This window comes from Gobio gobio, assembly GCF_949357685.1.
Source record: "Gobio gobio genome assembly, chromosome: 14".
Taxonomy (NCBI): Eukaryota; Metazoa; Chordata; class Actinopteri; order Cypriniformes; family Gobionidae; genus Gobio; species Gobio gobio.
The window spans coordinates 39,087,937-39,100,121 of record NC_137107.1 but is presented as its reverse complement, the minus strand read 5'-3'; the positions used below and the strand labels follow the sequence as shown (position 1 = coordinate 39,100,121).

General features: G+C 38.0%; 1 protein-coding gene across 1 annotated transcript; it reads right to left on the bottom strand.

Moving 5' to 3' along the window:
* Positions 1 to 7,804: 7,804 nt before the first annotated feature.
* Positions 7,805 to 10,997, bottom strand: LOC307137112 (uncharacterized protein; the record flags this gene model as incomplete). The annotated part of the gene is made up of 6 exons (XM_079834591.1): positions 7,805 to 7,890; positions 8,603 to 8,646; positions 10,305 to 10,381; positions 10,630 to 10,656; positions 10,760 to 10,893; positions 10,939 to 10,997. The coding sequence occupies 6 exons, from the start codon at positions 10,995 to 10,997 to the stop codon at positions 7,854 to 7,856; spliced, it is 378 nt and encodes a 125-aa protein (XP_079690717.1). The 3' UTR covers positions 7,805 to 7,853.
* Positions 10,998 to 12,185: the final 1,188 nt, after the last annotated feature.

The following is a 12,185-nucleotide window of genomic DNA, read 5'->3' as shown; positions in this document are numbered from 1 at the left end:
GGTACATGTGAGCACACAAAGAGAGATTTCTATCAACTGTGGAAATGGCTACAATAAACTTGAATACATTTGAAAATGTTGTGAATTATTTGTGATTGTAATTGAAGTGCATAAACTACATGTGCCTAGTAGTCTTCATTGAAAATCTACATTTTACAGTATACTGTCACAGAAAAAAAAACTAAAAACTTCAGGATGCTGAAGTGGCACTGGTGAAAAACATCAACAAAAATAATTTATTGTCCATGGGGCCTGTTGTCACTTGGCAGTATTTAACAGACGCTGTGGTGGACTTAACAGGTTAGAGCTTTGATAAGAAGCCATGGATCTGTTATTCATATATTCAAAACCAATGTATTTAAGCAGGATAGTATTTCAATTAATATGAAAAAGTGAACATTTCAGTAAGGGTGGTGATAGGTTCAGAGTTGGAAACAGGGCAACAAGATCATAGCCAGTGTCTAAAAGTATAATAAAGCTGTATGCCAGATGTCCACCACCACTGATGTTTCACAGCCTCATATCTCTTATCCCTGGACATTGCTCAATTTACCAGTTGACCAACTCCTCATTGAGTAGGCCTATACCTGCCAGACACCCTCTTTTTTCAGAAAATGCAAAGTAGAATGTGTCTTTAAAAGCTATGATAAGCTCCAACTCCAAGTTGATTCTGATTTAACTTGATTTGGATACTCATTTTTTTATTGATTGATTGGGCTGCATTCAGGCTACACACCATTGTATCATCACCCATGGACCCATCACCCAGCTTCCCAGGCTGTGGAAAATGCCATCAACCTGGTTGTTTACTCTGCTACATTTGGAGTCAAATAACACCTATGCGTGCATAGCTAGGCATATAACATCCTGTAAAGCATACAACAGCCTGCAAGTCATGAACAGCAATATATCTCTGTGTCACTTTATACTTGACTTTCAGAGGAATATAATTAATTTAGTTAACTTTAACAATACGGAAACATGCCCTAAACACTGATAGGCCACCACAAAGCTGTGGAGAGGCAGTAGGAGTGAAAACTACTCTACTGTCGCTGATAGCTCGTGCCACTCGCCTACTGTCCTGTACACTGTCCTGCGCCACTCACTTATTGTCCTGTGCCACTGGTCTACGGTCCCTCACAAATGTCCCGTGACACTTACAAATTGTTAAAACCTAACCCTGACCCTAATCCTAAACCTAACCCATGGACAGTTACACATGACTAGGGACAGAAGGCACATTAGATGAGACATTGGGTGAGTGCCTTGTGAGAGCTATAGGCAAGTGTTACAAAACTATGAGTTGTGCAGGACAGTGCATGGGACAGCAAGTCAGTGGCACAGTGCACAGGACAGGTGGCACAAGACAGTTTATGAGTGGTGCAGGACAGGTAACGAGACAGTGAATAAGTGGTGCAAACCAACAGCAACAGTTATGTACAGTTATTGCTCCTAGTGCTGGAGGAGAAACGACCACTCTGTCAAGATCAAGTTTGCAGGTGATACCCCCATCATCAGTCCCATCAGAGATTAGTCTCAGTGATTCATGGAGTTGAATTGGGATGTAGAATGGAGTTCCAATACAAATTTCATCTTGAGAAGGAGGCCAAAATACATAACCCTGATACTCATACATTTATGGCGTCTCACATCAGACATAATGAATTGAATTGAAATGGGATATTAACATCCCATCTTATGAACAGGCACAAACAAAAAAACACAGTTATAACTACCACTATGATGGGGAAACTGATGGGACAGGACAGTGAGGACACTGTAGGAAGGGTGAATATGAACCTGTAGGTCACTGTAAAGGACATACAATATTGTCCATGAGGCAGATTCTGTCCATTATGGCTGGCATTAGCAAACATCCCTATTTAACAAATGAATGGAGGACAGAATTCATATTAATCACATCTAGTGTCCATTCACCTCTAGCAACTACTGTAGTGTATTATATTTAGGACTGTAAAGCCCGATATATTGGTCCAATGCCGGTTATCACGTGTTCTGTTCTCACTCATACAAAATATTAGTTGGTTAAATTTGCAATACATTAATCATATGTATTTACTCGTTATTTCATCTGACTCCTTAATGAAAGGTTTTAATAATATCTGTGCCTCACTAAAAGTGAGCGAATGTTTGACTATTCCTTTTAACCATTAAATGAACAATGACAAAATCAGTTATAAAAATCACATGTAACTATTTAATATTTCAGATATCAGAGAACAATTCCACAATCAATTCAAAAATCTAGAACATGGTTATACATTGGTTACATCAAATAATCTTACCCAGCTTGTACATGAGAGAGAGAGAGAGAGAGAGAGAGAGAGAGAGAGAGAGAGAGAGAGAGAGAGAGAGAGAGAGAGAGACCACCTATTCAATTCATGTCCAGCAAAGAAGAGAACCAGAGAGAGAGGGAGCACACCTTCTTTTCGCTTTGACCAGGTGACATGGGGGATGGGGGAGACCACCCTCAAATGGCTTCTATCCAACAAAAGGGGGGTGGCCTTATCTCTGAACCAGTTTTCTCTAAACTTCTATAAACCTTATTTCCTTTTATTTTATCTATCTGGATATGAGATATCTGTACCACTCACTTTGAGACATTTCAAATGACACCAAAAACATAATAGTGAATGATAAACATTCACATTAAACCATATTCTTGTGTGAGTTCTTAGTTGTTTCTGAGGGGAAGTGAGGTTGTATGGGTGAGGTTGAATGGTAATTAGCCAGCAGGGTCCTTTTGTCTTATAGACCAGGCCTCAACCAGTATGTTCAGTCTTACAGGACTTAATAGGAAGATTCAGTGTATACAACAGCCTGCTTTGTCTTAGTAGATTACTGTATGACATTTCATCACATGACCTGGAGCTTTTGCTTTGTTGTTTAAAGTTATTGCAATTCAGCAGCACTAGTCAGCTTAATTTGGATATTTGAGGATTGTTGCCATATTCAAATGATTTTTCATCAGGCACGTGCAGAGGGGGGGGCTTTGGGTGCTTGAGCCCCTGCCCTTTTTCAAAATGAATCAAAAGTGCCCCTCTCAGACAAGTATCAATGATAATATCGTGGTCAATAAAACTAAATAAATGTGATTATTATAACATGACATTGATGACAATGTATACAATAGTAAGGAACGGCTCAAAAGTCGGACAATTTCTGTTGAGGCGTTGCCATAACGCGTTGCTATGGGTTGCGTGCGTTTTGATTGATTGCTGATTTTCCTCTGTTCGGAAGCGGCTCTCGAGCCAAATATGGTCCTTTCAGAGAGTATGTGGCCTTACGGGAAAAATGTAAACCAATATTTTTTTTCATCCATAATCAGAGCTAATGTGTTGATTTAATTACAAATCTATATATTATATATTTTAAAGTATTACACAATTCACCAATGCCCGTTTGTCATGTATATACACCAACCAATCTGGCAAAGCAAGTTCAAATTCCATTGGGCATGTGAAGTGGAGCGGTAATTTTCTGTTCTTATTCATAAATCGGTTGAAAACTACATGGACAGACGAACTAACGTTTCGGGCTTTCGGTATGGTGCGCGCGTGTACCGAACGGTTATGAATGTAATCTATAACAGTTAACAGTCGGCTTGTTTAAAGCGCGGAACACACTTCAATCCGAGTTCCCACACGAACATATTAAGTATTCATTCCATTTTATCACGAAATTCAAACGATAAATGCCGTTTTAACGCTCTATTATGTGACGTGACAGATAGACGCGTATCAGTTCAACTTCAAGCGGCAGCGCGCGGCGCGCGAGTGAACGCGATAATCTCTTCCTAAAGAAATGAATATCTAAAGGTATGTTGAGGATACATTACAACTTACTGAAACGTATCATATGTTGTGTAATCGCTCCATCGGTGTTTCAACCGCGGAAAGACAATAAAACAGTTTGTAAACAAACAATGTCATGTAGAATCACATTTACCTCAGAAGTCATTCAGTGTCCACAGCTGTGAGTTCACTATAGAGATTAACTCTTTCACTGAATACATGCACTATATTAGCCTATATATTCGTTATATTAGCCTATATATATTCATTATATACCACTTAGCCTGTTAGTGATCTTGTTTATTTAATGTATGTTTAAATAAACCTGTCATGAAAATTACAGCCACTAAATGATTATATTTCAACAAATAAATCAAAAAATAATAATAATTAGATTTACATATTAATGCAAAAACTGCTTTATGTGAAGCTTATGAGTGTTGATTATTATATCTAAAAATAAATAGCAAATGAATTTAGGCTAATAGTTTGGGCTCTGTTGTTAATCTTTAATAGCAATATGTAAGGGCTCCCTATATAGTTTACAGCATTATCTTTAAGAAACTTTTAGTTATAATTGAATTCATTTAAGGACAGACAATTTTTTTTTATTAAACCACTGTTGAATAAAAATTAATAAAACGCAATTTTGTAAAACTGCTGTACCGAATCCGTACCGAACTGTGACTTCAAAACCGAGATACGTACCGAACCGTCAGTTTTGTGTACCGTTACACCCCTAATATATATATATATATATATATATATATATATATATATATATATATATACATATTGCCCCTTTTTTACATTTGAGCCCCTGCCTCTGAAGAACTCTCTGCACGGCCCTGTTTTTCATCATAATATGTATTGACTGTACCCAGTGGCGGTTCTAGGGGGGTGGCCAGGGGGGCCGGTGCCCCCGTGTCAACAAGCCTGGCCCCCCCTCTGGCCCCCGTAAATTTGGAATCACATCGCACCAAACAATGTTCTGAAACTGGTTGCAATGTGCGTTTTTTGCTGTGGCGGTGTGTAATGAAAAGAGCACTTTATTGTGTCATAACCAATAACCAATGCAGAGAAGCAATGAGGAGGCTGCGCGCTGTGGCGCGCAAGTGATGTCTGTTTATGAATGATTCGTCACTCAGTCTGCATTCGCTCAAATGGTTGTAAAACGCGGGCTATAGCGGTTGCTACGCTCTTGATTATAGATAAAATAAGCTCTCTTTATACACGTTGTGTTGAATGTAACTGCACCCTTACGCAGCAGTGATAGCTACTGGAGATTAATTTTACTGACTTGACGACTTTGAATTCCATTCAGTCATTTCGTTCATTTACTGGTAGTTAAAATATATTTTTTCAATGGCTAATTTCTCCGAACACGTCCACATATGTAATCTTTGATCATATTCCGAATTAGGAAGATGCAGCCAAAGATAAATTATGACCAACGCAATGAAAGAACCGTTCATGTGCGAATATGACAGAGATAGGCATACCCGAGAAAAGATACAGAATAATGTAATTTCAGTCTTGTTCACATATAGCGAGAAATAATATTATTTTATCCAATTGTCCAGTGTTGCTTATAGAGTATTAGATGTTTGTTTTGATGTCTATGCTAACTTTGCGAAGAGTCTGCTAACAGAGAGCAGGTACAAAACATGTAAAATAAATGGTTTAGTTTTACTTTTATAAATTGAGCATGCATGATCATATTACAGATACATTACTTTTCAAATAAATAAATGAACTTGAAATGATTTTACTTCACGTGTAGAGACTGCAGATCGAGTGATACAGTACATGGCCAAATAAAAGACTTTCAATAATCTGGGAATAAGATAAAGGGTTAGTTCCCCCTAAAAGAAAATAAAAACACCTAATGTAACTCACCCTCGTGTTGTTCCAAAACCTGTATTGTTAGAATGTCGTTAACCAAACCATTTCAGTGCCAGAATGTCCATAAAATTCAAGATATGCGGCAGAAATGCCCCTGTTTGAGTTTTAGACTCAGAGCGTTTTTACACTGGGCACGTTTGTTGTGGTCCGCGTCAGAGCGCGTTCTACACCGCGAATACACCGCAGGCTCCCTCTCGCTCGTATCCAAGGTAAATCATCAACACTATCATCCCTTACACATGTGTTGTATTGAACTAAATACATCGTCATCTGATAAAATGCATGCGCAGGTTACTTTTCTTGCGCACCCGAGTCTTAATCTTATAATATATAATACAGTCTTATGTATCCTGTTATATATATATATATATATATATATATATAGATATATATATATATATATATATATATATATATATATATATATATATATATATATATATATATATATATATATATATATATATATTAACAAAAGTACATATTTTGAATAGGCTATCATAATGTTTATAGTTATTTTATGTTTATTTCCATTTGTTTAGCTACGCATTTGTGTTGCCTCTATCCAAAAAAATACATATACAATGGTTATTAGCAGTTGTGTACTTTGTTTTTGATTCATTATTGCATTAAATATTATTATATTGGATCTAACTATAATTACCCAGTTGTGAATCATATGACCAGTGGATCGTCCGTGGGTGGCCAGAAAACATTTATTATAAACCAGCGGCTCGGTAGCGGACCACTGTCGGAAAAGTGGTGGCTGCCGCCGGTGGTCCGCTAGGAAAACGATGAGCAAAATGCCAGCGGGCCCCCGGTGGGCCGCCAACTTTGCCTCCAGTGGTCCGCCACTGGCCCGCTAGTCGTATTAGCTTGTTGCTTTCAAATTCCCATGAATCGCAGCACAGCTCGAGCGCAATTTGCGCAACCGAGCTCAGACTACCTCCTTCAGGCAGTCTCGAATTCAGTTCCCCTGAGCTCAGCTCACCCGGGGCCGCATGACAACTTTCACATTACCAATTATTCAAACTAAACTGCCAGTGTGAAAACGCCCTCACATTTACATCATGATATAGACTAAGCAATATAACATGAGTAACGAGTGCAATATCACACAAGTTCTTTTTTTCTACCCAGAATAGCATGAGTGCAAATGCGATAGGCCTACTGATCTTATACAACAGTTTAATAAAATAAATAAGTTATAAATGTTATAAGTTATAAATAAAATGTGTTCAACATAAGAAAGTCCTATTTGGAACGACATGGGGGTGAGTAAATGGTGATAGAATTTTCAGGTGAACTACCTAATTATCTACTGGTTAAGATAAATGTTAACGTGTGCCCCCTAAAAGCACAAGTGGCCCCTGCCTGGCCCCCATAGTTACCGTGGTCTAGAACCGCCACTGACTGTACCTGAGCTGAGCCCCATCTCATACATAACTTGAACCATGTTTGAGAGACAATGTGTCACTGTCTGTCAACTGCCCACAGCCTGGTTGCAGTGTACTTTTTTTTTTACCTGGCAGCAGAACCGGGCCCCCGAGTTCCCATTTTAGAGACTAAAGTAAACGTTTGTTACTTAACAGCCCAGACTCTTCTGCAATGTAACCATTGGTACCAAAATGAAGACTGGTGTGCGACTTGAAAGGGACTTTATATAGTGTGTACCAGTCTTTGACAGCAAGAGGAAGGATTGAAATGAAAAGGAGTTCCAGTACTGACTAAAGACACACTAGAAACTGTCAACATACAAGAGATTAGAAAATAACTGGCATGTGTAATACAAATGGGTCCCCAGTCCTATTCCCCAGTCCTCCATACCAACAAGCCCAAATGCTGTTAGTATGATGCCTACTAAAGGAAAAGCTTAGTATATTTATTCATGTCTTCATGTACATCCTAGTATTAAAATTACTACACAATGATCTCTGCTAGGTCACTTACATGAGTGAGTGATGTCTGTTAGACATGACATGAAAAAGCTTAGTAAATACAAATCTTTATTAAATAAATACAAACCTACCAAAAATGAACAAATAACATAAAAAAAACAAACCTAAACAAGGATCAATTTGCATATAACTTTTGTGTAGGTTTTATGACAGAAAAATAAAACTGCAGTGAGCATCAAGCCGTCTGCCAGGTTGGAGGCCAGGTTTTCCCGCTGAAAAAAGACAAAAGATAGGTGGTTAGGGAAAAAGGTATGAATAATGACTTAACATTCAATGCTGTAACGTCTACACTACACTATTACACAATATTAGAGTACAGTAATTAAGATGCAAGACAAGGTATTCAATAGGAGTGATGTTAAGAATAACCATAGGCCTAAAAAATGAAAATAGCATCTAGTTTATAAATAAACAAAGAAAAATATCTAGACAACACCGTTTACAACTGGTAACTGTTAACTCATAACCTAATAAATTTAAGATAGTAGTATAGAGTATACAGTAGTATACAGTAGATTGCAAAGACAAAAACAGAATTTTGATAATGCAATCTTGTCTGGGCTTGCTTAAAGCCAATGAAGCACTCACTGGGAGTAGGGTTGGTAATGAATAGTCAAAGATGTGGTAAACGCAAATTTAGGTATATCCATTACTATCATGATCACAAGCTACGGCTATAGGTCAATAGTTCTTATTCAGCAGTTCCCCTTGAATCAAAATGTCAAAATACACTTGAGACATGTTTATTTTCCTTTTGTTTGTTTTTTGGCTCAATGTCATCTGTCAAACACAGTAGTTCTAACCAACTGGTTTAGTTGCCATGCTACGTGTTGTCTTTGAAGTTGCGGAAAGGTTTGTGTTGTGCATTGCAATGTAAAAAATAGGGTATACTAAGGGTGAACTGTCCAAGCAAGGTTACCATACCATAGATCGCAGGGCATCCAGTCGTACAGGAGTTCGGTCTTCCCCTGTGGAAGGCAAAAAAAAAAAACATGGAAATGTGTTACATGAAATATTGCACACAGAATTACAATGCAAACTTAAATTGAATGATTTGGAGTGACATTAGGTGATCAGTTTTCAAATAATTTCAGTAATTTCAAAATTATTGTAAGAGGAAAACCCCTTGAGATGTGACATCTAGTTTTCGAGGGGGCCTCTAATGCATGATTGTTTTAGAGAATGCACCAATAAAAATTAGTTTCCCTACACAAACAATTTCTCACTCAATTTAGTGTGCTTTTTAATAATTGATCTAAAAAACCTTTGCCTATCTTCCTTTGTGTGCCAGTTTTCTCTAAACGTCTAAAACTTTATTACATTTTGTTTTACTTATTTGGAAATGAGACATTTGTACCACTCACTCAGAGACATTTTAAATTATGCTAAACATAATAACTCAATGATAATCATTCACATTAAATCATATGTATTTTTGTGTGATTTTTTTTTTTGGTGTGCATTAGAGAGAGAATGAAATGTAGATTAGGTGAGACTGTATGAGGAGGAGGTCAGATGTTCATTCACAGCGAGGTCCTTTGTCTTACTGAGCAGTGGTCGTTCTTTAACCAGTTTTTCCAATCTTACACGATTAAAGATAATAGGAACAAGAATATTTCCCAGAACAACAATCAGGTACATATTCTGATTACTTGCAAGCAATAGTCTGTCAGTATAGCAACCATCATGTAGCTAACAGGCAAGAGGGTTCCCACCCTTTCTCCACATCAAATATAAGGACCTTTAAAGGATATTTCTAGGCATTTAAAAATAAATGTTTAGAGACATGGATCAAGGGCAAATCTTATCGAAGTGACAACAAAGAATTCCCTGGTGATACAATTGGCACTAAATTTCACTATGGACATGCATTCGAAATTTAGCAATAGGACACACTCCACTGTGACTACAGGAGATACAGTGGTTAGCTTTGCTGACATCTAAGCAGATGATGCGGGTTCCACCAATTAAGGTTCACTTTAGTTTAATTTATGATGCTGAGTAAATTGTACCTGGTTCAGTGGCATGCCGCTGGGGTACCTGGGCTTTGAGTAGTGTGTGCCCTAGAAGAGCACTTAGCATTCTCAGTTACTTTCTGAGTTTGTCTCAGGACAACTTCTAAACTGGCAGTGCAAGAGCCTTAAGGTTTTTTTTTCAAGATTTTTTAAGATTAAAAAAAAAAAAAAAAAAACCTTTTCACAGTTTTATATGATTTTAGTTGTAGTTTAAACCTTGCAGAAAAATTATGCTGGTTGCTGGATGTTCTAAGCTAGAATGGGCTGAAAGAGAAAATAGTGCATTCCAGCACGTAACATACGTCACAACCAAGTAGCGATTGGTTGAAGCAGAAAGTATCTGCCCACCAGGAAGCAAATATCCCAATGGATAGGTTCCAGGCGCTTTGCACAAAGTGAAATAATGTGAAAGCGTTTGGTGTATCAGGCTAAGAATGGACATCATAAGATGGTCAAACCAACTAAACCATCAAATATCATGCAAAAACATTAACTGGTAAAAAATGGCAGATCAAACCAGCTTCAAAACATGCTTAGGCTAGCCAAGATGTATTTTCTGTAGGGAAGACATCATATCAGATAACACAATCTAACTACCTATCCAATCCTACCTTTCTCTGCCTTGTCCGTATTATCCCACGGTATGGGTGCACATCCCGATTGTTGTGGGGGCAATCTTTTGTTCTCACTGTTAACATAAGTAACATAAGTACATAGAGTAGTGAATGATAAATGATAATCCAAATGAAAATGTAGCCTTGGAAAATACGTAATACTTGAAAAACTTGCGTATCTACAGCATGAACACTACGCATACAATTCATATGGAAATTATTAAACCAATAACATCAGGAAGACCTGCACAACAATTCAATTAATAATCTGTGTTGATAATGTAAAAAATGACAGAATATCAGATGTCAGATTTGAATTCACCTCTCTTCCTCTGATTTCGTCTTTTCCCTATATAAACAAATAGACTTGGTTCAGTACATTACAGAGATTTAAAGCTTAAGCATATTCTATCGAAGATAAAGAAAAGAAATAAAGCTGAAGAGCTTAAGACCTTGTCCAGTAGGAGGTTGATCAGCCACAGTCCCAGCCCCCTGGTTCACGGATATTGTGGCTACTGAATCTGAAATGAGTGAAGAGATAGCATTGTCTATCAATAGCCACTTTCCGACCAAGCAGTAACAGGAACTTAGTTATAGGAACAGTCCACTTCTAAACAGTTCTATGAACTACTCTCCCCCAAACTTGGTTTTGCTGTTTGCGTTCGCACTGGCCAAGTGGCCACTGGCCATAGGAAATGGTAGGAGGGGTAAGGGAGTGACGAAGCACGGCAACTTTTATTTGATAGAGCGACGGACCTTTATTTTGACAGCGTTGAGAACGCCAGAGCATCTCTGTGTTCATTAGTTAGCGATCCGTCTAACAGTTCTGTTTAACATGTTATTAGATAGAATTGTTATAGAAAGTACACAGTATATGAAAAAAAAGTTATTAGCCTATGCCGTGTGATTGATGTCCAGTGTTGCTAGCTGAGCAGAAATACATAATCATGTTTGACTTGGTCCCCTCAAAGTTGCATTCGATATTCTCTTCAGCATAACGGTTTAGAGGCCCATCTATCACTTTTTTCCATGTTTGTATCTAGTTTCTGGAGTAAATATATAGGCTATAATCTGTGTGTTTACATAGCGGCTTTAAAAATGGCAGGTGCTGGTGTTTTGCGTGCGTTGGGTCATCAGCATACACTAACGTCTTGGGGAGTTCCTATAGTGCTGGTTAAGACCCTACTCTGAAGTAGGAGCTAAATTAGTTCCTCCAAATGGAGTTCCTAGTTGACGTGTTTGCACCGCAGGAACATACGGGTATTTTAGCCAATACTTCTAGGAACTGTGAAAAGGTTCCTCTTGTCGGAAAGCGGCTATAATCTACAATAAGGTCATACTAGAGATCTGAAAAAAAAAGAGCTTAAAGCGATACTACAGAGTACATCCAACCATAGCCCTGTTGTTTGAGCTTCCCAAGTGCTGTTGGTAGGAAGAAGAACAAGAGAATTTGGTACAGCACAGACTACATAGCAAACCATCTGTTTACGCTAATACACTTTCAGTTTAATTTATCATGGTACCATTCAGCGTAAAGTTCCTGTTCTATATTTGGTCTATGTTGTACCAAATTCTCTCGTTCCCACTGACAGCATACAGTGAGCTCAAATAACAGGGCTATGGTTGGAAGTACTCCGGACACTGTAATACCTTGTCCTGTAGGAGAAGGGCTAAGCAATAATTCTGGACAACCCTCAGTCCCAGCCCCCTGGTCCAAATTCATGCCGCCTGTCAAATCTGAGGATGAGAATGAGTGGAAAGAAGATGTTGTCTTTCCAAAGTGTATACACAGATTACATAATATTCAATACAATTAGGGTCTGTATTCACAAAGAATCTTAGGGATGAAAGTATCTCAACATTTTAGCAGAACATTTA